A 27,936-nucleotide genomic window follows, 5' to 3' on the forward strand; every position below is an offset into this window, starting at 1 on the left:
TTAGCGGCTCATGGTGGTGCAGGTGTGATGCACTGTTGGTAATCCGCACGGTCACGGCGCCGTCCCCGCTGGAGTCGCAGCTCACTTCCGTGCCATGCATGAGAAGCTGCCGGTGATGTTGCAGAGTGGCCATATTGACTGGTGTGACGCGGAGGGAGAGGGGGGGGTGTTCAATACTAATAATATCGTCTCGGTGCTGACTGATGGCGCTCAGGCAATTAGATGCGGTGTGTGGGCGCTGTGTGTGCACATGTGGCACGGCGGCGAGGGAGTGACAGACAGAGAGAGAGAGGGAGAGAGAGAGCAAAGGTGTTTGTTGGAATAATCACACTGCATGAACGGTGCGCACGGCACAGACGTCTTCGCTACGCACACGGCAGCCTGCACACTCACACACACAAGACGCACCGTTCCAGTTCCTTGAGTAGTTCATTATCCGACCCCGGTTTTGCGTCAGTACTCACATTACATTTATCCGTCTCCTCAGAGGCTCTCGGTTTGAGCCCGGCTTTCTCTCCAGCTGCGGTAAAAACACTGTCATCACTCTTTCTGCCTCCAGAATCTAACATCCTTCTCGGAAAGGACTGGTTAATCATACAACGATTTTTATGACCCGATCAAGCCCTCTCTCTGAGGTCAGTCCTGCCGTTTCATTATTGGAAATCACCTCCTCTTGGCGTGCGCGGTGTTTTGATACTTCGTTTTTTTTTTTTTAAATATCGTCGTTTGCATAAAAACAGAGACAACGTTCAAGGTTTCATTATGCCAAGCTGATACATATGTAGATTACTGAGGACAACACATTGCTACAAAAGTTACACTGACCCTTCTTATCTTCTCAACGCACACGCGTCAAATGGTCCATTTTACACTTCCCTTTCCCCTTCAAAAACGCCCAAAAGTCCTCTTCTTGTTATTCCCGGTGATGTAGTGGTAAATAAAAAGGAGGGGGAACTATGACATCCAGTCCGTGGTCATCAGAAGGCATCACAACCACCAGTATAAACAAAAAAAACAATCAGATAATTTATCCGCCCCCTTAAAAGACCCTATCCTCATATAACTTAGTTTGCTATTGCGTATTATGCTGTATAGGCTACTCTTAATTTCCCTCATAAAAATTCATGCCAGCCTAAAAAGGTGGGCAAACTCTATTAAAATTAATAAAAAAGTGGGTAAACTGAGTTAAGGTGGCTTTACCCTCTACTACATCCCTGCTCATGCATGGCTCAATGTCCTGAAGAATTGCATTTCTCAACCCCATACGTCCTCCTTTCCTCCTTATTCCAACGGGGCCATGTAAATATTCCAGCCTGAGTTATTTTGGAGCCCTGTCCGGTCCAAGATCCAGATTATAAGAGGCCTGACAGGCAGGCCTATTCCCACGGATCCAGCCCCGTCCTTTCCTGAACTCCCTCTCCGGATCTCCACCGTTTATTTCCCCCCTGCCTTCCAAAGAGGGGGTCGGGGAGGGGCAGGTGGTATTTCAGAGCCGCTTAAATCGAAAGAGAAGTGCAGAAAATACCATCCGCTGGCCAAATTATCTTCGCTTTGCCTCTGTTGGGAGTGTCTGCAACTTGTTGCGCGCAGTTGGCAAAACATACAGCTATGAGGAACAGCCTCGGTCGGACTAGGCTGGTCTATAAATAGTGATGATCAAAACTCTTGCAATAACCGCTCCAACGGCATGTTACATTTGAATGCGTTTCTTCAACTTAGTTTGGGGCACGAATGTGAAATAATAGGAACGGAGTAGCAGCTTAAAAAAACCCTACTGCTCCAAATCAAAGCATAAAACGCATGCAAAACGTCAGAGCTAGGCCCCCCTTGTGTTTCCAAAAGCTCCCAAACTTTTTCCCAGGCCGTATTTCCTGCGTTTGGAGAGGAGACCCAGCTAGGAGTCTGGTGGTTTTTTGGAGCCGAGGCTGGATTTCCTCCCCTCGCATTCCCCCAGAGCAGAGCAAGTAGAAATCCCCAGAAACGACAAAAAAAAAAAAAACCCGGATCCGGTCTCCTCTGCTGGATTTCCAGAGCCGCTTCACAAACAGCGCTGTCTCCTTATCTCCACACCAATTCCCCAGGTCTGGATAGCACTAGTTTTCGCTGGCATGCATGTGTCCAACAAACACAACACTGTGCGCTTTGGCTGCGGTGCGTCCTCTTCCGTCCGCCGCTGGTTGCCTCCCTTTTTTCCTATACAGATTTGTTCTGGAGTTGGACAGTAAATAAATATGAGTACATGAGTTTGGGGCTGGTTTTCCGTCTATCCAGGCGGAGGTAACTCGGCTCCTGTCACTGCCACCATCTTCGCTGTGACTGGGTCGGAAATCCTCCCCCAGCTGTTGTGGCGGTGCTGGGTGGTGGGACCAGCCTGCCGAGCCAACCAGAGAGTGAACAGGGACTTCCGGTCGTACCTTTCAAAATAAAACTCTGCTTTAACACTGCAAAGGCTAATGAGTTGGAGGGGGTGCCAACAAGCTGTCAATTGCAAGAGGTTATTTATAGCCTAGTTATAACTAGGCCTACTACTCCCTTACATGATTTAGAAATTATAACCACACTAGCTTGTACAGAAAGTTGGTCCTGGAAAAACCATGCAGGGACATTTTGAAAGCTGAGATATTTCGTGGCTTTGTTATGCAATAAACCACGAGAGGCCGTGCTTCAACGGTGATTTCACAACAGCTAAAATATGTTGATAGGCACGACACGAGTGCCTATCAAACCCTAAAAAATGTCTATTATTTTCTACTGTTAATTATTAAATAGTAACGTTAGTTGAACTGTTATTCCTCCGCCAAGCAGCATAGTTCTTGAGCAGCAGCTGAACAACGCGGTTGCTAAGCAACCCAAGTACCTGCAGGAGTGGTGATTTTAGGTCAGCGTATGAATATTTAAATTAAACTGTTACCTGGTTTTAGGTGTGCATTTAACGGATAATTTACAACAGCTTTGAATGTGACTCAGCCAATCAGAACATTTCTTAATGACAAACATATTTTAAAGCTGTTTATGGGCCTCAGTGGGGAGGGTAGCTGCAGTGGACAGTGGAACATAGTGATATGGTTAATATTTTCATTGGGCACTTGTGTTTACATTCACTCACCTGCTTTCCATAGGGGGTAGTTAGTCCAGAAAGTAGGTTGGCTTCTGCACGAGAGAACCGAATAAAAAGAGGCTGTTGCTCGAGACTAGCTCAATTAAGATAAAGCTAATCCTATATATACCAAAGTTATACACTTTTTGTAGCTGGCCACCCTGGTTGGTCGGAAAAAAAGCGTCAAAATCAGGGTCAACTGTTAAATAAATCTGCTCCGATGAACCTAGCAAAAGAACGCTGTGCCGCTCTGCTTTGCTAGCTACCAGTACAACGCTGTGCTGCATCATTTTTGAGTAATAAATCATACCAAAGTGAAAATAAAGAATGTATTTAACAAGGGGACTGTAGTAAATGAGAATCTAATTATTTTTACGCTTTTAATTTGAAGGTAAAATCGCCCAACCTCCGGTATTTTCCTGGTTATCTCCGGCTAGCTTGACGCGGCTGGGTGTCCAAAGTGGAGCTTGGTGAGACTCGAGCTGCGTTCACGTCACATGGGAATAACCGTCCCAACGTCTTTATGGTAAAGCCCCTAAAACGCCATTATTGAAGGCTTTGGTTGCTGCTGCTAATTATTGTCAGCCTTTTTACACTCAGTAAACACGCACTTCATGTCTGTGTTACCTTTGACCTTATGTTTTACAGCAAATCAAACATTACAATGCCAACCACAAACTAAAAATAGGAAGCGAGTAGTTGTGTCTGTCTTCTTTTTTTTGTCATTTTGGGAGATTTGATCACAGAAAATCGTATGTGATAGACATGGTTCATTGTGTGTGAAATACAGTATATCATTCCCCACACTTGACTGCAGATATATTTCCTTGTTGGTGATGTTCATAATTCAGTGGACTGGAGTAATCTGTATCCACCACACAAACCCTGGCCTCCCGTGTAGTATTTACCACAAGAAAGCTTAGTCACATAATACCTACAGTATTTTCAAGAAACAAACTCGTATCTACCATCTTTCCCATATAACTTGAATGCAGCATCAGGGCTCTGTGGCGACGACTCGCACGCATTCAAGTAGCGAGGTTAGAGGTCAAACAAATTACTAGATTAGCCTATAAAATTAACCCAAGTCAGACTTTTTCCATTTGTTACTCATTACGCATCTCAGTATTATTACTTCGCTTGCCAGTCCATGGGAGCAGTAATTTGTTGCACTACTTGTTAAATCGCTTTTTCCATTACACCTACCAAAATTGGGGTTAGCATCCTATCTTGACTTTAATAATCTTTTGCCTACCATACATTAGAGGACATTTAGTCTGACAATAGTGTTAATGTTATTGTCACATTCTTTCACTCAAGGGGGGGAGGGGGGGTGGGGGGGTTGCAAGAAGCAATGGGTTTATGGGAAATGTGGTCTTGAGAAACTCTAGCACTAATATTAGACTACTGTTGGCATGAGATAGACACTACCAATCATCTCAATCATGGTTTCATTTGTTAAATTTGTGATACCAAGGTATCACAATTAATTAATTTGACAATGACATATCCGATGATTAAACATGCTACTTGAAGCACCTTTAATATTTTGAGATGGGAGGAATGTTGAATGTTCCTGAGCAGAGGTGTAGAGCACCCAAAGTTTTTGAGGGGACACAAATTTATGCAAACATTTCCAGAATGCAAATCACTATAGCACTTAGCGAATAAAAACACGTATGAAAGGAATTTGTCAGCTTGGCAAAACCTCCATTTTCAAGAACAAATATCATGTGGAAGGAAAAAACATGATGAGGAGGAGAGAAGGTATGACCTCTGACACAGTAAGAATCATCCAGGCTAAATATTACTCAGGAAACACAAGATTATTTGTTCATGTTAGATACCAAATATCCATGACATGCCTTGTCAGTGTGAATGGACACAACGCTGGGAGCCCTAAAGACCTATGAGGTATTTCCTGGAGCCAGTGAAGTGAAGAGATTGTGAGCAACAGGTGAAGAGGAAGAAGATAAAGACACTGTTGGTTGTGAGGGAACACAGTGTTAGAGAATTACTTCAGTGTGTGTGTGTGTGTGTGTGTGTGTGTGTGTGTGTGTGTGTGTGTGTCTTCATCCTTTGAAGAAGTGATAACGCCTACACTTTGAATCCAATAAATCTGGACAAGCAACCATCTGTGCGTCGTTTGTGTGTGTGTGTGTGTGTGTGTGTGTGCGTGTGTTTGGTGTGTGCGTGTGCATGCATGTGTGCTTATGTTCAAGAGCTTACAAGAGAGGCTTGTTTGCAGAGTTGATAAAGCTGCACTGATAAGTCAGTGTTAACATTGTGCCTGATGCACAGGAGCCCAGCCTGAGATATGAGCTCAGCAACTCCAAGCATGCATGGAATATGAGCTCAAACACACATGTACTGTGTTTATTACGTGTGCAGAGTAGGTATAGTGTTCATGTTGTGTACTGCAGGGTGAACTCATCAACTGAGGAATTGGAATTGGAATTTGAAAAACCTACAGGAAACAGAATTGGAATTGAATTGGAATGTCAGGAAGTTGAATTTAATTCAATGAAATTCAGTGAAATTGAATCTTTGTTTGTTTTTTCTTACCACATATCTGAGATTGCGCACAGTGTCATATATTATCAATACTGAATATTATAAATGTTAAAGGGGCCTTTCGGGTGGTATTTGATGCACAACATGTAATGGTAATCCATATATTATGATTGAATGTATCTGATGTGTTGAACTGTCTATTATTTGATTCATAATTTTTGATTTATAATCTTCTTAGCGAGTCAAGACAAACTCTCTTAGAAGTGGAATTTAATGGAATCCAATTCTGTTTTCTGTCATTCCAATTCAATTCTAGTTCTGTTTCCTTAGAGCTGGGAGACATTCCAACTCCAGGAATTGAATACTTTACTTTACTTTATTGATCCCTGTGGGGAAATTCTCTTTTGGCTTGAGAGTCCAGGCTCAGTGACAGAGCAGCGCCAGGTTTTGATCCAGGTAGATTTAAGAGTTGGATCGGCAAGGAAACGCTTTTGTATTCTGCGGCGGCTTTTATAGAACAAGCTGCCAAGAAATTTATGCTCAAGATGACAAATGCAAAATAGGTTTAACTCCACTCTGAAGAAATGGAAGTGGTGTTCTCTAAATGTGTCTTTTAGCCTGTTTGGTGTAAGGCGACATGTCTAAATTATATCTGTTTGGGTTGTTGTGCCATATGTAGCTTTTAGACTTCAGCTTCATTATGTTTTTAATGCGCCTTTTGTATTGCACTGAATATTGACGATGTGAGGAGCTGCAGCTCTATCAGCACTTTCAAAACCAACTTAAAAAGTCTGTTAAAAGGTGCTCAGCTTTGTACTCACTGACTTTGATATTCTATCTTATGGTCTTCATGACTTGCTTTTTTTTTTTTTGACAAGCATACATTTGTGTGTAGTTTTGTATTTCGTGTCCTGTGTGTTCTTTTTTGTATAACTTTGTATGTTGTTTTTACTCTGTACTGTTTGTTATTGCGCTGTTTCTTTGCTTTGACCTGCCAAGGGACTACAGATGCAAATTAGCTTGCAGCTATAATCTGGTACGTTGCATCAAATGGTGACATTTATGTTTGAACTGTACATTGTCCCTTTTAAATAAATAAATAAATAAATTGTACAGTTGTTTAGTATGAATATTCTTAGCAAATTTACATTGGCTCCCTGTTAATTTCAGAATTGATTTAAATATTTTCTTGATTACTGTTAAAGCAGTGAAATGGCTTGGCTCCTACCTATGTCATTGACCTTTTATCCCGTTATGTACAAGAGCTCAGACAAAGCTGACGAAGCTCTTTTCACTGATGATGAGCACCAACACTATGAACAACCTCCCAGTCTATGGACCTCAAGCACTAAACATGCTTTATAACGTTAAGTTTTAGTTTCTCTATTGTTTTATTAGATTGTTTTTATTTCAGTAATTGGACTTGCTTTTTTATCTGTCTTGTTTTTGTCTGGAAAAGTATTGCAGTGTTGCCACATGCTGTTCTCCTGTTACAGTAAGCTTTACTGTGGTATGCTTGGTAGGTTTTTTAGCAGTTTGTGAGTAGCATCACTTCTGTTTCTTTCTTTCTTTCTGTCTGTTTGTTTTTATGCCTTGAACTCTGCTTTTAGATCAGTGCTTTATAAATACAGGTTATATCATTCTTAGTCATAGTCTTAGTAGTTTTATGCTCATGCTGAAGTCCTCTATACAGTTGTGCTGAGATACAACTCTGTGTCTAACAGAGTTAGACACACATGCATGCACACAAACACACAAATACACACACACACACACACACACACACACACACACACACACACAGACAGACAGAGAGAGGGAGAGGGAGAGATTTCATCACCATTGGGAGTGTTGTTCTGGCTCAGAGTATTTGCCAAGCAGGTGTGCCAAAATGTTGATCTAACATTGTGTATATTGTGTATGACAGGACTGTGCCTCATACAAATACTCCTCATTGTTGTCATCTATAACAAAATCATTACACGCACATGCAGCTTTAGATAATCAAATTTACATGTGATATGTAGTCTAGTCCATAGTATGTCTCTACTGTCTGTCTGTATCCTGTCCTGCCGTCCTTATGCCATGTGTTGGTAGATACTGTGAAACTCTGTAAGTTGTCAATCTCTCTCTGCAACAATGTCACCGAGACAAACACCTGCACATTTATTTTATTTGGCACTGAAAGTGGATTTGAGCGGTATCTTATCACATTCCTGTTGTTACTGGCTCTGGCACACACACACACACACACACACACACACACACACACACACATACACACACACACACACACTTCTGGACAAACAATAAGAATGCGTAACTTGAACTGAACTCACATCTAAATCAATAATATGGAGATTATAATAAGACTCACTCATGACAAACTATCAACAAATATAGTTTCATGAATATTTATATGCTACTGAAATTGAAAGGAGTAAAGACTGAATTGCTTCCTTTATAGTTAAGCTATAGTATCAAGTATAGATAGAGTATAATACAGCACATAAATACCCCAGGCCACAAAGAGGAGATGTTTTCTTTGTTTCTATGAGGCAGTTTCCCCCTAAATAACAAACTGAATTGTGAGCTTGGTTTTATTTTAAGTTTTATCTTGGCAGCTAAAATGTAAAAAAAACAACAACCTTTTATATCTTCTACCATATTTTGTGAAGTCATACGTTTAGACAGCACCTTTTTTAGGTTTATGATTAACAGATTGAGTGGAGGCGCCTCCTGGTGGCCATGTGTAGCCACTGCAGGGGTTAATTAAACAGCCCCTGTCAAAAGAGCATCCTCATTTTATTGTTCATTTCATGGGGTTTTGGGCTAATGCCTGCTCATCCAGCTGTCACATAGTTAATTATGCTTTGCCTACATACAGTGTTGTAATGACTAGGTAGAGATAATTTAGTCTGCAATATTTTACCCTAAAAGTGCAATTCCTCCGGTCCAAAGCTGTGTGTTGTCAGGATGTGAGCTGTGTGTTGTACCTCTGTCTGGCCTATATTCCCTAAACCTCCTTTCACTGCATTTTGCAACTTAACAACCAAACCATATGAATAATATATTGTTTCAGTGTCATCTCTTATGTCTTCGTACCCTTACAAAGGAAACAGGCCCGCAGAATTTTTTGGTGTTTACTCAAAAGAAATCACACAAAAGTGTCACAATCACAAATGGACCTAGAAGAACGAGGAAAAGACTACATTTTTAATGACACTGCCCATTCGGCAGCGTTCATGCAGCATGGCTGAGATAAAACTAGCAACAACACTGAAGGCAAAGAAGCCACACTGGCATCAAATGTACAAATGCAAGCTCACATGGCTAGACTGCTGCGATTAAATGATGAAGACTAAGTTTTGAGGAAAAGAGTACAAGGGACAAACGGTTGGATTCAGTCAATCTCACACTGCAGTATTGAGGATTGGTTAAATAAAATAAAATTCCAGTTTCTATACAGAAAATAGTATAGGATAGGATAGGATAGTATAGTATAGAAAAATGTGCACAGTACAGTACAATACAGTGACTAATAGTGATTGAATCATTGCTGAATAAACCACTAAAGCAGCATCAATCCATCTATTTCATTGTCCTACCACTGATACCATGCACCCTATATTAGAATCCCTACATTGGTACATAGGATACCTTCTATTTTTAGGACAGTAATGTAGGCTAGGAGGATAGACACAGTAGAAACACAGCAGAGCAGATTTGACTGAATCCCATCCCCAGACTTTGTCAGGGGATGGGAGAGTGCCAGTATTGATCTGGAGGAGCAGCTACTCCTGCCGTCTCACTCAGCTCACTATGGATGAAGAAAAAAACGAGAATAAATAAAGTACAAACTTGAAAACGATGAGAAACAAGACAACAGACTTTTGTATACATTCTTGGATTTCATTCACATATCACGAGAGGTTAAATAGAAAATAGAAGTCTTTGATTTTGTTTCCATTTCTCATCTTTCGGATGTATATTGTTGCTGCAGACTTTTATCACTGTTTGCAGACGTTTATTGCTTCAGTTGGAAAGTTGCCTGCACGTCTCTTTTTCCACACTCTGTACCAGACCTTGGTCAAACAGTGTTTGCAAACACTTTTCATGGTTTGTTTTAGTGAGATGGGTGCCAGGTAGGGCAATGAGAGTCAGGGAGTTTAGACAATCACAGACAAGTATCAGTTAAGTATGCTTTTCTGTGATCTACAGCTTATTTCCCCAACACTATCTGAACTGCAATTTCTCCACTTGGCACTCCATGCAGGTTAAAACAAACACTAAGAATTATTTCTAAGTATCTGACCCAGGTCTGCTTGGTACATCTTTGCCCTTTTTCTATTCTCTCTCTCTCTCTCTTCTCCCTCTCTCTCTGCTCAGTCCACCACATCCAGTCCAGACAAATACAGCAGTGGGGGAATCACTTCAGGAAAGCTTTGGGCCACTGCCGTCCGCCTCCTTCCTTCCTCTTCCTCCTCCTCCTCCTCCTCCTCCTCTCCTCTCTTCCGCCTCACTGCCTCCGCCAGCGGTTCTTGGGCTTCTCCTCGCAGCCGGGGCCCTCGCAGGTGCCGGGCAGCGGGGGCGGAGGCGCCGGGGCGGCCTGGGCGGGGGCCGGCGTGTCCGAGGCCTTGCTGACGCTGCTGAGCAGAGCCGGCAGCTCCACCGTGATGGCCTTCTCGATCTTGTCCAGCAGGCAGCCGCCGGACCAGCTGCAGTGGTAGGAGAGCTGCTTGAAGCCGGCGACCGGGTTCACGCCGAAGAAGTCCTGGTAGGCCTCCTTGTCGGGCAGGTCGAACTTGCTGACGTTGGTTTTGGCCAGGATGGACTTGAAGATGTAGTACTTGTCCGGGTCGGAGACGATGTCGCGGAGAACCTCGTAAGGGTCGCTGAACCAGCCCAGCTTGTCGTAGTAGGTCTGCAGGTAGCGGTCCACCAGCAGGGCGTGGATGCGCACGCGGATGCCGTGCTGACGGATGAAGGCGATCTTGTTCTCCAGCTGGTTCTCAATCACCTGCAGGGGAGGAGAGGGAGAGAGACAGAGATGGAAGAGAGAGACAGAGAGAGAGAGAGAAGAAAGAAATTCAGAGAGAGAGGATTAGTGAAGCATTAAATTCCTTTGCACTGACAGTGGCTCAGATATGACTGACTTGAGTACAATCTTCACATCAAGTACTGCACACACAAAGAGAAATCACACTATTCAGAGTAGATGTATACTGAAGGATTTTGAGATTTAGCCACAATTATCTCCTCTTCCTCTCATGTACTTCTCCTAGATGAGTTTTATTTAAAATCATTGTGAGATTTTGACCATTTTCTCATACTGCTAAAATTCTGCTCTTGAGAAACAAGCCTTGGATTATCTCACTCATCCTTCTCACTTATCTCTTTGTTTTTCTTTCTCATGTCTTAATATATACTCACTCTCTGCTAAGTCTCTAATGTGCCATTGAGGAGAAACATCTCAGACATCGATCAGCAGTCTGTGAGTCAAGCAATCTACAAATGAGATATCATGCTTTTCTTATCTGTCTCGAGCTCTTCTTACAATGAATGCAGATGTATATTCTCATCTCTTTACTGCTCCTAAGGTGGAGTTTAGGAGAAAGAATTCAAATATCAGTGACTAAATTAGGTGATGTTAAGCAACAGATCTTTCCTATGGGATCAGGCTTTTCTCATCACTTTTTGAAGGTCAGATTGAAAACCTCTAGTTGCAATCTTTCTCAGAGACTGTGTGAGATCGCCCCAATCTTGAAACCTTGGTTGGGATGAACACTTTGGCCTCATTAGGCAATTAAGAAGTTGAGTGTACCCAAACCCAGGGAATGACGATTTCAAAACTGTCAAAACATTTCAAACCAAGGCAAGAAGTCTCACCTGGTTGAGGTCCTCCAGCAGAGAGATCTCCTCCTTCATGAAGAGCTGGCGGCTGGTGTCCGGGGCGTAGTCCTGAGGCCAGAAGGAGCTGACGTAGACTCTAGGAGGCTCTGTGACGTTGATGAGGGGCGCCATGCTCCAGAACAGCGCTCCGTAGACCCTCATCAGGTCCTGGGTGGCCAGGTTGTCAGCCTTGTTGAGGATGATGCGGATCTGGGACTCACGGCCCTTCATCTGCCTGAAGAGCATCTCCAGCTCCCCGCCCACGTCCAGCTTGGTGGGGTCAAACACCAGGAAGATCAGATCGGCCCGGTCGATGAACCACTGGCAGACCTCGTTGTAGGGGTAACCTGGAGGTGGGGGGGGGGGGGTTACAGTACATGAAATGGTCAATGTACTTTGTCGCTTGTGAAATGTCCAAAAAAACACATGATGGGCACACTTTCTTTAGATAGCCCGGTGGGTCACCCTGCCTTACAGAGCTGCTAACCCTTAAAGAATTTAATTAATATGTGTTTTAATGGAGAGTTTGTTTCAAAGGCTTTTTCCACCCTGACTCGAGTAAAATTTTTGGCGTGAAAATGGCAGGATAATGGAAAAATTTTATGTTGAATACTGGCACAAAATATCTGCTATGGGCAATTCGATACAAACATATCGGTATCGGCCTTCAAAAACCCCGTATCGGTCGAACTCTACTGTCCAGTTTCCTCCACCGGTCTCCCACCTCTCTCCTGCTGCTTGCGGTTCTCGATGATGCCGGGCGTGTCGACGAAGGTGACCCTCTCCAGCAGCTGGTGGGGCATCTCGATGCCCACCAGCCTCTCCAGGAAGCCCTGGCCGAACTTCTCCAGGGGCGAGAAGGAGCGCGAGCTGTCCGCCGCCATGACGATGCCCTCCACCGTGCGGAACTTCTCCCCGTGCATCACCACCGTGTATTCTGAGGTGGTGGGCTCAGCGCCTGGCGGAGGGACGACAGGTTGGTTTGGTTATATTATAAAATAGATTAAATTATTAAATTGAGATGTATTGGTAATCTCCTATATGTTTATCATTGTACAGTATGGAGGGTAACAGTTTTTGTCAGTCTGAACCTGTGTAGAGCTCCTGGGAGGTGCTGTGGAGACCCAGCAGGTAGTTGATCATGGAGGACTTGCCCACACTCCAGGGTCCCAGGAACAACACCATGGGCTTGGAGGTGATCTCACCGTCTGCAGCGTGCGTGTGTGTGTGTGTGTGCGCGTGTGTGTGTGTGTATGTGTGTAAGAGAGAGAGAGAGAGAGAGAGAGACAGTGGGGGGCAGACATACAAAGATAGACAAAACAGAAATTATGGTTGAGAAAATTAAATATGTGCAAAATCAGCTTTTTTAAAGGTATGCTATGTGTAGCATACTACTAATATCAATACATGATTACCATATACATTAGTATAATCACCGTTAACAAGCAAGACCAACAGCAAGAAGACTGGAAACCTCTACCAGCCTCTACACTGCATTTTACATATTTTGCAGGAAATCGACTGGATTCCTTTGCAACACAAAACACACAAAACAAAAAAGAAAATCGCTGTTCTTCCAGAGCAAGCACAGATAAAGCTTTCAGAGTTTCTCGTAATGGCAGATAGAACAAATAAAAGGAAAAATAAAATCCAACATGTTTATCCTCTTCAGTATAGGAGAACGAGAAAACAAACAAAACACACAGGACAGGAGAGGGGGGGACAAGAAGCAGCATTCTCTTTGCTACAGGAAGCAACAAGGATTCTGGGAAATGTGGTCTTAAGTTCGAGAAACACTAGCACTAACAATACCATTGGCATGAGATAGAAGCATCAGTCATCTCAACCATGGTCTCTTTTGGCAGTTGACAATGATATATTGATGTTTAAAAATGCTACACATAGCACCTTTAATAGAGAAACTTTTCTGTCTGTGTATCATATATACTCAGTGTATTTAGGTAGATAAATACACAGGATGGAACTTCCCTTCCATCCTGCACCACAAGGGGTCGCAGGTTCACATAGCACAGAATAAAGTTTTCATCCTTCTCCTTTGAAAAAATAATACTTTCTGCCATCCAGTGCAATGGAACAAAGTTGTAGGGATCCTGGCCCGCACAGCGCTCCTTTTTAACTGCAAACAGAGTCCTTATTGTCTCCGTGTGCCTGGTCTGATTAATGTCAGGTGTCCCGGCTCAGTTTCCTCTTAATAATGACTTCATTTGTATTTCACTGTCTCTGTGCAACCCCACTTACTTAAACAATTTATTTATTGAACGTTTGGCTGTTCTTTCAAGCAAGTGTGGCGAATTGATAAAGGTGGTTAGCAGCTGTGGGTCTGGTGGGTTTCCACTGGGAATGCTGTATCCGAGTCATGTGGGCTACAATTCCACTGATGGTTTTGTTTTATGTGTAATTATATTGCTAAAATAACAATGTAGCATTATTAAATAAGAGAACTGTCAAGTATTGAAAAAATAAATTGTACTAGTAAGCGTAACAGCAGATAATAGCAGGGCAATAGTATTTGGAAATACTTTTTATGGCTTGTTTTATCCTACTTGGGTGCCAGAGGGGTGGTGTCTGCCACATGAAACAGAACAATGAGTGCCAGAAACTTAGGCAATCACAGGAAGGCATTTGAAACTCGATTAATTACACTCTTCTGTGATTAACAACTTGCCTCACACTATCTGAATCATCCTGATATAGTTAAAGCCAACCCATCTGCTATCCCAAGCAGTTTAAAACAAATGCTAATAAGTACATGTTATTTGACCCAGGTCTCCAATGGGAAATGTATTTGAGTTACCTGTGACTTCATGCTGCCTGAGCTCGTTGTACTTGTAGGCGTCTTCCAGTGGCTTGATGGCCGTGTGGTAGATGTTCATCAGCTTCTTCATAGCAGCTAGAGAGAGAGAGAGAGAGAGAGAGAGAGAGAGAGGGAGAGAGAGGGAGAGAGAGGTTGGTGGTGGCAAAAAGACATGTTGGATGAAATAGTGAGTATATTTATTTATAATTTATTACTATTTCTATTATTATTCATGCAGTTGCTGCCATTACTAATTACAACCAATGCCAGTATGTAATGAATTGCACTTCATGTCCAAAAGCTAATTAAAGCTTAAAGCTTATTGAATTGAGTTGAGTTTGAATTGAACTGCATTAAGAAACTGGCTTTGCTGCAGCACTTTGGGCTCTATGATATTAACCAATCTGGCTTTAGAGAACAGAGAGGCTTTCATGCAAAGGACAGAGTTGTGTATTTGCACTGATTAATCACCTGCCTCAAGACATGTGCATGGGCTCGCACACACACACACACACACACACACACACACACACACACACACACACACACACACACACACACAACCTGAACCTGGTTGACATCATGAAACGATTTTCGAGTAGTTTCTGCAGAAAAGCCCGGAAAACTTTCTCAGACCTCCTTTCATTCACATGCAAACACATCTGGTTTTCTTTTTCATTGAAAAGGTAGTTGTAAACTCTCTCCAGCACTTTCATTCAGAACACTCATTCCTACAGAATGCAAAATATTAAACATCCCTGCAACAATAATCTAGAAGGAATTTGAGATTCTGAGCAGTACAGCAATGTTATCATTGAAAATCCAAATTCTGACTGTGTGAATGTGTGTTCCATTGTGTTGGATGAGTAAGTGTGTGTGTTATGTTTTGTCATTGTGTTGTCATTGTGTGTGAGAAGACACCCGGTCAAATACATAACCACATATTCACTTATGTGACAATATCTTTGGCCTCAGCTTGAGATGAAACCCGTCTTTGTTTGCTCCTCACCTGAGAACTCTGCTGAGGGTTCAGCGGTAGCCAATCGCAGCGTGTCCTCAATGTGGGAGCGGTCCCTCACTGCCGGGCCTGACGCCTGATCCTTGGGTGCTGATTGGAGGAGCAGACTGTCAGTCAACTGCTGAGGTCATCAGCCCTGACATACATTTACATGTGACTGTTAGATCCAGGGGATTGCTCTGACTGCATATTCTGACACAGGAAGACTAAATCGGCTTCTGCAGCTGTCAATGACACACGCTGACAGTGAATAACCATGCTGTATTTGTGATATGAACCACATTCTCTTGTCCACTAAAGCTGTCAAAGGTAGTGAAAACACAGCTGACATGGTTACAAAATAAATGTGATCCCCCAGGTAATTGATTTCCTGAGCTGTGAGTGACCAGGCCATCTGGACTGAGAGGGGCCCACACTGTTATATCAGGCTGTTGTCCCTCTGTCCGTCTATTCCTTTCCTCCGCTATTTTGGTCCGTTTATTTCTGTACCAGAGGTTATTCCTAATGCCCCTTTGGCCACACAGTGTCATGTTCTGGGGGTATGGCACGGGCAAGAGAGGGAGAGAGGGAGAGAGAGAGAGAGAGAGAGAGAGAGAGAGAGAGAGAGAGAGGGGGGAGGAGAGAGAGAGAGACGGACATTTGATGACACATCTCACTTGGTTCACAAGGTTCATTGCATTGAGAATTGCATTTCACAATCTCATGGTATTGTTTAACAAGTTCATGTAAAGTTCCCTAAAATTTGATATAATTATTATAACTGTCAGTGCTGCGGAAATTTGACTAGCTTCCTTTGGGAAACTCTCCCTCTGGTTGTCAGCAGAATCAAACTGAGACATCCAATCTACTAAATGCTCAGATTGGTTGACAGTATGCCTAGATAATAAGGTGTCCCGTAGTCTGTCTGTTAGCTGCTTGCCGAACTAGCCACTAGCTTCCGTTATAGTTTGTTAATGGGTGCTGCAGGTCCAAGACTGGATATTTGTTCCTCAAAGACAAAAATATTGAAAGGTCTTTAATTAAAAAATCCAATTAAAACGCCTAGGCTCACTCTATACTGGATGCTTTGTCTGCAAAAAAATGCTTGGATTTACTACTAATTTGATGTTGAAGAAAGGAGCAGTACCAGTACTTGTTATGGACCAGGAAGTCACAAACTCAGAGGGAAGTGAAACTCTATCTACCTTGGTTAGCTAACGTGTCTGACAAGGTCACACCCCCTCAACCTACTGAGAATTAGCTGAGCATGGAGAAAGGGGCCCTAACACAGTTCTAACAGAGTAGATTACCCATCAAAAATGGAAAAAAGGACATTCCTCGTGTTAAAAACCCAGAGCAAACTTTTCCTAAGTTAAAATCATTGCACTGGATCTTTAAAAACCACCAGGTGAAAAAAACCTCAAAACTCATTAAATAAAACAACCTCCACTGACACTCACACAAGAGTAATGAATGTAAGTAGTGAAGGGTCAGAAGTGGGATCAGAATAAGAGATGGCAGACTCTTTAAAACTCATCCATTATCTTTTATAGCAGGTGTCAACACCCAGGCACCAGAATGTCTTAGAGCCTCCCTAATCACAGAAGCACCGACTGCTTTTAGCTTTTTAGGGTCAACTGGAATTTATTTGAGGAGCAGAGCTCAGGATGGGGACAGACATCCCGCAACAGGAGCCCACCTACTTCTAGCAACTTGGGCTGTCTGAGAGAATGAGGGCAAGATATTGGACTCCAGTGTTGAAATGATCTCTCCATGAAGAGAAAGAAGCTATATATCTGCTACAGCTTTACTTTTGAGGGGCTGTAATCTGAGCTGACAATAGGAGATGAACATGAGTGCTTGCCACATAAAAATTAGACATAATATAATCTGACATAACCCACCTTTGGCTGGAGTCTGCACGGGCTCCTCTGCAGCCACATCCTCGACTGTCACCTCCTCTACGACAACAGCCTCCTCAGCCACAGGAGCCTCCTCCTCAATGGCTTCCACTGGGACAACTTCTTCCGCAGCCACTTCCTCGACAGGTTCCTCTGGCTCGGCTTCTGGAATCACCTCAGGCTCCTCCTCCGGCTCTGAAATGACTTCGGCTTCTGTTTCGGGTTCTGCAACCACTTCTGGCTCAGGCTCTGCGATCACTTCTGGTTCTGGCTCAGGTTCTGCGATCACTTCTGGCTCTGGTTCAACAGGTTCAGGAGACAGCTCTGGTTCAGCTGCTGCAACCTCCTCCTCAGTTGCATCCTCAACAGCAGTAGCTTCCTCCTCGATAACCTCCTCCTCAGCTGCCTCCTCCTCAGCTGCTTCCTCCTCAGCTGCCTCCTCCTCAGCTGCCACCTCCTCAGCTGCCTCCTCCTCAGCTCCTTCCTCCTCCTCAGCTGCCTCCTCCTCAGCTGCCTCCTCCTCAGCTCCTTCCTCCTCCTCAGCTGCCTCCTCCTCAGCTGCTTCCTCCTCAGCTGCCTCCTCCTCAGCTGCCACCTCCTCAGCTGCCTCCTCCTCAGCTGCCTCCTCCTCAGCTCCTTCCTCCTCCTCAGCTGCCTCCTCCTCCTCAGCTGCCTCCTCCTCAGCTGCTTCCTCCTCAACTGCTTCTGTGTCTGGTTCCTCAACGGTTTCCTCAACTTCAGCAGCAGGTTCTTCCTCTGCTTCTTCCTCTACTGCATCATCTTCCTGAGGTTCACCCACTTCATCTTCCTCATGGGATAGTTCCTCGCCTGCTTCTTCTTCTTCCTCCTCACTGCTAGCACTCTCTTCCTCAGCGACCTCATCCACTTCCTCTTCAGATGATGACACCTCCTCTGCTGTTTCCTCCTCCTCAACACTTTGCTCCTCCAAAGATTCAGCCTCCTCCACAGTTTCCGCCTCCTCCTCAGACGTCGCCTCCTCCTCTACTACCTCCTCCTCCTCTACTACCTCCTCCTGTGAAGCTACCTCCTCCTGTTCTTCTTCTCCATCGCTAGCTACTTCCTCAGCGGAAACTTCCTCTTCAGCAGGAGCTGCTCCCTCCTCCTCTTCCTCCTCTGCGGGTGGGGACGGGGGGTTGCAGGGCGGACACATGGCCCGCTCCGGGGCCGGGGTGTCGTTGGAGGAGCTCTGGCTGGCATGCTCCTCTGTTGGGTCGCATCCACAAGAGAACAGGTCTCCCTCGGGCTGCTGCACCTGCAAACGCATCAGAGGCTCCTCATCATGGATGGAGGTTTCTGCCAGCAGATCTGTGAGGAGGGAAGAGAAGAGAAGAGAAGAGAAGAGAAGAGAAGAGAAGAGAAGAGAAGAGAAGAGAAGAGAAGAGAAGAGAAGAGAAGAGAAGAGAATTTACTGTCTGTTCTGGTCTTGGTTTTCCAAAAAACATCTCAACTCTAAGACAGTCTTTGTCTTCAATCAATAGGACAATACAATAGCCCTGATCGTATCTCTGATCTCTTAACATCTGACTTTTTAAGAAACATTTTTGATGAAACCAGTTTAGAAATAAATTTCACTTGACTCATTTGATCATTGGCAAAGTATATTTACGTCACTGGAGGCTTTTACACTCCACATATTACCTGATGAAGACTAGACAAAGTTAAAGCCCATGGTTATGGATTGGGCCCATGGGGTTAAGACAAGACATTGTTTAACATGAAGGAAACACCATAATGTGTACTAAAGCACTGAAGTGACCATGCACTGTCATGGCAAACATTCATCATTTTACATTCATCTCACTCTCTGCATGCTAATATAGCCGTCGTACTCAAGGGGGCATTCTTTACTCTGTTTATGAGAACAGCAGTGATTTGGCTGGGTATGGGGTCTTTTCATGACCATTACTCATGCATGTATACTGGCTGAAAAGTTCTCTTTAAAGCAATATGCCTCTACAAGAGTAAAAAACAAGAAAGATCGCTAAAGCCCCTGAAGCCTTGCTTTGTGGGAATCATCAGCATGATTGGAATGTGTGTTTGCCCAATCAGATTGCTTGGGTTAAACTTCCTGTTGTGTAATATTCATTAAACTAGACATCTGCAGACCAGCCACCTTTGTTCGTTATGTCAACACTGGACCACATTCGCAAGAACAGAGCAGATCAAATGTCCGACGCCCTCTCAGATTCAAGACTCAGATTTCAGCTCCTTGAATGGTGATGCTTAGCCAAAGACTATTTGAGGCAGACATACAGACATACAGTACAGTGTACAGTCATGTAGACTCCACCAAACCTAAAAGAGGACAGCTGAGTGAATAGCATGGCTTGAAGTGACATAGTGTTGCATCTTATACCGGTTAAAAATAAATGTCCTGAAACTCAAAAAGTAGCTAATACTAAGCTGTCTTTGTGTAAATGGAGATGTTTTTACAGACCACAAAGAAGGGTCCAAAAACACTTTTTTGGTGAGTGAGTGAGTGTATTAACACACCTGAATTTGGGTTTACTCCCCTTGCAAACACTGTAAGCTTGGTTTCCCCTCTTTTCTTGATTTGAAAGCAACTACGTATGTTGCAAGACACTCTCTTGTCACTTGTCACAAGTTGGCAAACAAATAGGAATGAACACGTATTGAATGTAAGGTGATTAGGGTTTGACCGATGAGTTTTTGAAGGCCAATACTGATACTCATATTTTTGGATTGAAGCTGCCAATAGACGATACTTTACCAATATTTTGTGCAGAAATTCAGTATCTTTAAATCTGACCATTTCTATTCCAAGAGAATTCCAAAAACATACAAGTGTTCAGTGTTTCCCCCAGAATTTAACAAAAGTCTCTGAAACAGCAATTAAACCATGAGACACTAAAACACTAAAACCCAAAATACTACTATAGTACTACTTACTACATCATGTAGACAACTAGCATTATTGATTGATACAATAAATATGTAATCAAACAAACTGCATCTTATCCAAATGGACGCCATTAATTGACCAATATCCGATTATTCATTAGAGGCCTGATATACTGGCAAACCAATATATCGGTCAAACCATAAAGGTGATGTGTATACTGTACTCTCAGATGCAAGTGTTGCATGCACAGTCTATGTGAGGTCTCTATGTGAAGTCCTGGTCTGCCATGCACCATTTGTATTAGCATGTGCTGTGATACTCCTCAAGCCTTCGAAATACCTCTGTATTGTGTCTCCAAGTAGATTTAGGCACATTTATTGTAGTTAGTGAGTAAAGTGAGTCTGATTTTGATTCATCGTCTGCCTCTTCCGAAAGAGAAAATGCACTTTGATCATCTTCAAAGCCATAAACCTTTCTCCGGAGCAAAGCCACAGATGGTTTCAGTCTTCCTGTGAGGTCAGTGAAAGAGCAGCAGAACCAAACACAGTGCAGCAACAGACATTTACAGGCCCAGAGCGCGGCCAGGTAAACACACATCATCCCTCATCATTTTAGTTTACAGTTGCTATGACTTCAAAACAACCATATCTAAAACAGGGGACTCCCTCTCCGTTACACCACACACCACACAGACCATACTGTACATCAGATACCTGAAACCTTGAAAACCACATGTACAAAGAGCACAAGACTACGACCTCTATCTATTTAATTATAACTGCCTGTGAGGTCTTATCTTAAGACTGAGGAATGCATAGTGGTACATAGTGTGGTACAAGGCAGCTAAATGTATGTCTGCAGTTCGTGTTACAAGGCGGGGTCAGTGTGTGGGACGGGCACTATAGCCATACTACTAGCCAGCTGTCACGAGTTTCACACGTTCACAAGCAGCCCCATTGCTCATCACAAGCACAAACAGGCTAATGCTAAGGAAGAAGCTAACATAGTCATCTGATGATGCAGCAGCCAAGATATGCAGATTTAAAGGCAAAATGCACCCATAGGTACTCTTAGATATCATCAATTTATGATGTTTAGTGCATTCCAGGAGTTATTTGTGTTGATATTGTGTTGATATTTAGGCTACTTTGGTGTATCCACTTTGCCTCAACCTGCCTCGTCTTCTTCTACTTCAGTTGGTGGTTTCCTACATTTCCTAGAATGAGAACGGACACTAATTTGTTGCATTCAGCTGTGGATTATACATATAGGTGGAGTGAGCACAAGTGATAGTGATTGCAATAGTGACAGCAGAGCCCCTTACTCAAAACACAACACGTCATGTGGTCGCATTGCATTCTGCTATTAAACTCCATTGAAGTTGCCCTGGAAATATCTCACCGTGACGTTACGTCATCTACATGTGGCCAATTATCCACATGAATAAGAAAAATACATGACTAAATAACAAAATGGGCCCAGAAATGCAAGATACAATACATCACTCATAGCTGTTTTGTTAAAGTGTTAAAGTGTTTTAGGGTGGATTTTTCCTTTAAAATTGCGCTACAGCTAGCAGCAGCTTAGTCCCAGTTTCACAATTGATTAAATATCTGTCTGTCTGTCTGTCTGTCTGTCTGTCTGTCTGTCTGTCTGCCGGTCTGTCTGTCTGTCTGTGCATCTGTCTGTCTGTCTGTCTCCCCCTCATGCCAATATCTGGCACAGTGAATATGGGTTACATAGTATTTGAACAAATGATCTTCCCTACAGTGTCCATGCAACTTGCACAAAGAATGATGCAGCTACCAACTAATGTCACTTTTAAACGCAGACTTTAAAAAGGCCAGTGCAAAGCCTTGGAGCAGATCCCCCCCCCCCAGCCAAGATCAGTTTCATCTGACTCAACCCAGATTGCTTATGCGGGCTTGATGGAGAGCTTAGCACTCATCTATCTGTCCCTGATGCTATGTGCTCTCCATGTACTGTCCCTCTCCTCCTCCGTCCTCCGTGACAGCCTCCCTCTCCTATTCTGGGGCCCTGATTCACACTCCAAACAATTTAGTGCTCATGATGTCGCTCGTCACCTCTGTGTCTGGAAGCTATGTCCGTTTATCACCTCCTGAGGGGATTGTCGGCATTAGTGACCAGAAAACATCAAGCACATTGCTGAAGCGTCCACACTGTGTGCAAACTGCGCCAAAATCAACTTGTTTGACATAGTTTTGCATGTGATGTTGACACTGTTTTGCCTCTGTAAGCCTGTGTAAGTTTTATTTTATTACCAGCAGTCAAATAGCTTCATTCCAAGTCTAGGCAAAGGCCAAATTATGAGTCTCGTCATGGCAGGACACTGTGCATTGTAATACGAAGCTTGTCAAACTCTACTAGTGAAAGCAGTGGATTTCCAGCGGAGCTCTTTCTGGACAAAGTAGAGGGCATCGCTGATAAACATGGCGGTGTAAATCTACTAAGAGGCTAAAGAGGCCTTCTCTCTTTTCTCTCCTCCTTCTCGTCTCTTCTCCTTCAAGCACAGAGTGGACAGGTGAATCTTAACTTAAGAAATCTACAAGGATAACCAGTGACAAAATGCTTAATTTCTGAGAATGGTGCTGGGAGGAGTCCAAGCCCCAAATCAAAATCATCCAAGAGAGAAAGAAGAAAGTCTTTCTCGAGCCAGGTTTGTTCTTTTGAATCTCATTTTGACAGTTTCTGCCTATCTTCTGTCTTCAGAGGGATAACGGGTGGACGTAAGGAAAAGAAGCCTCTGTAGACGATTACGTAACACTCTCACATCCCTATCCTGCATTACCTCACTATCACACACAGAGGTCAACATCATGACCGCTAACGTCAGCCACGCCTCTCCAGCCCTTGGCCTTCAGCGCAGCCCGGGGCTCGTAGACCTCGCTCGTAGACCTCGCTCGTAGACCTCGCTCGTAAAACGTGTCTTGGCCAGACTTAAGTGTACCCTAGGTGTCCCCTAATTGAGTGAAACAAATGAGATGGGGCTTAGTGAGGGGTAACCGGAGCCCGGGCTGCGGGGGATAAATGTTTGCTGCGAGGTTTGGATGATGCCCAAAGACATAGTGCTACAGCATCGACTGCGTTGTAACACGAACGGCTGCAGTGGCCAAGATCCTTAAGTGTGTCGGTGACGTTGGGTCGCTAACGTTAAGTGACATTACATAACAGGGTCGGTATTTCATGACCGTTTATTTGTTTACATTATGGTGGATCAGAAGTTTGCACACCTAGATAAATGTTAAGTACACTACCAGTCAAAAGTTTGGACACACCTGATTGAATGGACTGCGTTTTTTCATTATCTTAAAGCCACTTTGATCTAAAGGCTTATGCTTAAATGCTTGAAATTAGTTTTTTTAGTCTTTTTAATATAAATAGTGAAGTTGATGCATATGTATGAATTTCTTTCCAAAGCTTTTGCCTTTCCATCAAGGCAAAGGGCGGCAACTTTAAAGAATGTAAAATATAAGATAGTTTTGTTTGTTTTATTTGTTTTACACTTTTTTGGTCACTGCATAATTCCATTTGTGTCATTTCATAGTTTTGATGTCTTTACTTTTATTCTAAAATGTGGAAAATAGTAAAAATAAACATAAATGTGGTGTGTCCAAACTTTTGACAGGTACAGTAGATTTATTTGCTAAGTTTCCTGTCTTGTTAACTGTCATCGGAGCGGACAACATAAAATATGGTAAAATAATCGCTATCATGAAGGCAAAAGGCCTCGACAATCACTCAAGCTGAAACCAAACCCCCTTTAGTCTCAAGAATTTAGACTGCTGGCTTTGCTCCATACTGCATGCCTCCAGATTGTTTTAAAGATATAGCCAAGAGATCGTTTTCTGCTGTTGGTGGCAGAGCTGGTAGCCAGTGGTAGCCAAATTAAATTAAAGTTAACATAGTTAGGAAGATGTGAGGGGAGCGGGGAGGGAAGCAGGCGAGACAGAGGACATGTGAGAATAATTAGGTGGATTTTCTGAGAGATTTCTTATTGAGATTAAGTGGCGAAGAGGGGATGTTTTAGCTGACGACGGCACACAAGAATTCATCCCTGAGGACTGTAACAACGGCTGGTATGGTCCAACAAAATACTACAAAAGGCTTCCTTAAATAATTATGCTTTTGAAGAGCTTTCATGTAGACTCTCTTAATTAAAATAATAACATTTTGACACTACCTACTTGAAAGTTTGCTAACATACTTACGCAGCAACTAACTTGCTTCAGAACTTTTTGCAGAGAATCTATCACAATATAATGTTATGTAATGTGCCTGTCAGGTGGTTCTCCAGCCCCCGGGGCCCTGCTGTGGCTGCAGCCAAGCCTGGACAGAGCACACCGAAGTGGGGATGGAGAGGGACAGGTGCCTGGGTGCTGGTTGGGACTCTGAGGTCCCTCTCAGAGACAGAAATAGTCCCACAATGAGTCAGGGGGTGAAAAGGCAGGAGGGATAATTCCATTCCTATTTTCAGGAGGAGTGACGCTCTTCCCTTCCCCTGTGATTGTCATGTCATTGCCGGCCTGCGACTGTACTGCAGTATTGCACCTATTCCATGCAACAGTACGCAGTGTGAATCCCCTCAATTGCCAAGAATGATAAATGCACCAGCACTGGTATTTGTGCCATTCAATCTAGCATGGAAAAAAGCTTCTACTTGAGTTAAGCCCCTTCTCAGTTTTGAAGCCAGCCCTGTGCCAGGCAGAGTGATCGATGACCGAGCTGCTGAAGTTGAAAGTGTGCTTTGAATTAGATGAATGTCTTGCAAAGGAGTGATATGATCTTAACTGACTTCTTCAACTCCACTGCACACAGACACATCACTCTTCTACCTCACAAATCTTCCCTGCCACGCCCACCGCTTTTTTCTCATCATTGTGCACGCTGGTTTTCTCTAATCCCACACTGAGACGTCCAGAGACATGCAGGTCAGGTGAATTGAAGACTCTAAAATGCCCATAAGTGTGTGTTTGTGTGTAGTATGGTATATGATCTAGTATATGATGTACAGTATGTATATGATGTAGTAAACAATGAATATGAAGTATGTATAAGACATAGTATAGGATGTATATGATGTGTATATATATATATATGTATGTAAGTAATATGGTATATGACATGTATATGATGGTACATGAAGCCCTTTTAGACTTGACTGTGATAAAGGGCATTATAAATAAACAAGACTAGACTAGACACCCAGTAACACACACACACACGACACCCAGTAACACACACACACACACACACACACACACACACAGAGAGAGAGATGCTGTCACTCCAGCTCTGTAACTATCACAAATTATTTCAATCCACCTAGCCTTTTTATGGCCCTTCATTATCTAGGCAAGACTAGGCGACTCATAACAGCTCCGCGGCCGGGCTACTGTACCCTGGTCCAATCTGCCCTCTGCCCTGCCCTGTCATGCCTGTTATATCTGGGACATCCCCTGGACACGGACCCTGCTGCCTGGTTGCCCGGCTGCCTGGAACGGCAGATTAGCAGCTCTGCAGACACGGACAAAGATAAATGTGCCGGAGTGGAGAAGCTTTATTAAGACATTGAATATGGTGCAGTGATTTCAGCTGTAGACGTAGAGTCTGCGTTTACTCGTCTGTGTCTGTCTGATTGTCTTGCAAGCACACTTAGGCCTATGTGGTGTGCATGTGTGTACCTGAGCAAATCTGTGTGTGTGCATGTGTACATGGTGTGTAGGGTACATGTGTGTGTGTGTGTGTGCGTGATGAAGATGCCTGTGCATTCCTGTGAGTCTAAAAGGGATGTGTATCAGTCCATGGCATCGGTGTCCACAGTATCTGGTGACTACTCTCTCTCTGACTAATGCCTAACACCTGACTACGGCAGCTCGTAGGGGCCAAAATGAGCCACTGCAAGGACAGACAAGGGTATCTCCCTGCCCCCGACTTGAATCAAGCATGACAATATACTGGCTGGAAGTGCAAAAGCGCAAAAGATCATGATGTATCTACCTCCATAGTTTTATTACACATCAGTCTGATGGTACATTTCAATTTCTTCAATTTAAAAACAAATTCATTTCACTTGACATGGAATGATAAGTAAGCCTGTAAAATGTCAAGCGCTTATAAAATGCCCAAACTCTCACTGAGCGCTGATTGCTGGACTTGCAGGCGTGCAACTGCTGTGAAAACCACAGCCAAAACCAAACGAGAACCACCGGGAAAACAAATCAGTCCAGCCAACTTTTCCCTTGGCTGCGGTAGGGAATGCGACTCTTTGTAGTGAGTCCAAGCCATTCTAGTCTTCAGTGTTCAGACTGATCTGTTGGCTGCAGCCCCCTCCTGTCACCTCTGTTTCTCTCTACGGGGCAGCGAGAATAAGCAGCAGACAGACAGACAGACAGACAGGACAGTTTCCATCAGCTGGTGTCTCACCTCAGCTCTGACATTTCCACTTACAGCCACAACGCCCCGCACTGCTGTATCATACACTTTTCTGCGAGATCAGCTGAGTTCACGCATTCACATATTAGATCATGGCATACAGAAAAGGAGGAATTTCACCAAGGCAATGCAAGATGAGTGACACATGGCACAATTTTAAGACATAACCGCTCTCTGTTCTCCTATACTGTTCAGTGCAAACAGTTTAATCCATATAGAAATGCAGAGAATGCAGCTCTCACCATGGCTATCCTTGCTGACAATGAACTCAAACTAATACAAAGCCTAACAAATTAATAACTAATATGCAATACTGATCCATAGGTAACAAATGAAAGTTAGTTGTGCATTTATCTACACTTACAGACCTCAATTTCTCTCAGTGTGAATGGACTACCACCGATGGTATTCTTTTACTTTGCACTTAAAACCTAAAAAGTGAATGTTCAGTCACTCCGAGCCTCAGCATGATATATGGAGCGTTAATGCTTTGACAGAGACACACCAAATGGGTAGTTCCCCAACCTCAGTGCATCAGCATTCCCATTACATACATCGCACCTGCTCAAATAACTCCCTGAGGAATAACCGCACATCAATCCAAACCCAACATGCTTTAAACAAAAAAAAATAAAAAAAAAATGTTTTCCCTCGTACCTGCAGCAGCGAGGGCCAGCAGAGAGAGCAGGCAGCACACGGACACCAGAGGCTTCATGTTGGCTGCCAGGGGCCTTCCCCCGGTCTCCCAGCCTATATATACCCCTCTGGGAGAAGGTCAGAGGGCATGCCAGTGGAGGCGCGGCGCAGCAACTGCACCCGGGTCGGCCATTGCGTGTCCGAACAGTTGGGCCTGGCCCAATCAGGATGTTGAGAGAGGGGACAAGGAAGCAGGAAGCGCTTGGCTGTTTGCCTTACCTTTTGCTTTTTAGGGTTTTACTTTTAATTGTTATATTTTGTTTTTATTACTTTTACCTCACTGATCTATTGATCTGTCTTTTGTTCTTTTATCTCTATTGATTGTGAAGCTCTTTGAGACTTTATTTTGTTTGTGAAGCACTTTGTAACGTTGTTTTTAAAAAGTGCTCTATAAATAAATATTATTATTATTATTATACTAGCGTAGTTTTAGAACTTATAGAAGCTACAGGCGTGATGAGGTAAATCATGTTCATTTGTGCAGCTTTGTTTTAAAAAGTAAGCTAATACCAATACATTAATTACTTCTTATGTAGTAAAATGCAGTTAATCTAATTTCTCTACACCATAAAAATCTTTATGACAGTTTAATGTGCTGCCACCCCCTCATTAATATGGATCTGAGGCCTGGGTGACAGCAGTGTTTGTCTGTCAGAAATCTGGACTACAAGCCTCAGGCTGCACAGA

The 27,936-nt window shown here is 43.5% G+C and overlaps 1 protein-coding gene and 1 pseudogene across 1 annotated transcript; both read right to left on the reverse strand.

Moving 5' to 3' along the window:
- LOC139659473 (adenylate cyclase type 9-like) overlaps positions 1 to 2,286 on the reverse strand; it is a 45,865-nt pseudogene extending 43,579 nt beyond the window's left edge.
- Positions 2,287 to 10,130: 7,844 nt separating this feature from the next.
- On the reverse strand, positions 10,131 to 27,339 carry LOC139659472 (uncharacterized). The gene is given in 9 exon segments (XM_071537757.1): positions 10,131 to 10,631; positions 11,501 to 11,850; positions 12,228 to 12,461; positions 12,595 to 12,711; positions 14,319 to 14,414; positions 15,328 to 15,426; positions 17,220 to 18,542; positions 27,211 to 27,316; positions 27,319 to 27,339. Coding segments are annotated over 9 exon segments (2,847 nt in total).
- Between the last annotated feature and the right edge of the window lie 597 nt (positions 27,340 to 27,936).

This window comes from Centroberyx affinis, unplaced genomic scaffold (genome assembly GCF_046629955.1).
Source record: "Centroberyx affinis isolate AG114_WGS23_722 - 3 ecotype Tasmania unplaced genomic scaffold, CSIRO-AGI_Caff_v1 ptg003119l_1, whole genome shotgun sequence".
NCBI classification, from domain to species: domain Eukaryota; kingdom Metazoa; phylum Chordata; class Actinopteri; order Beryciformes; family Berycidae; genus Centroberyx; species Centroberyx affinis.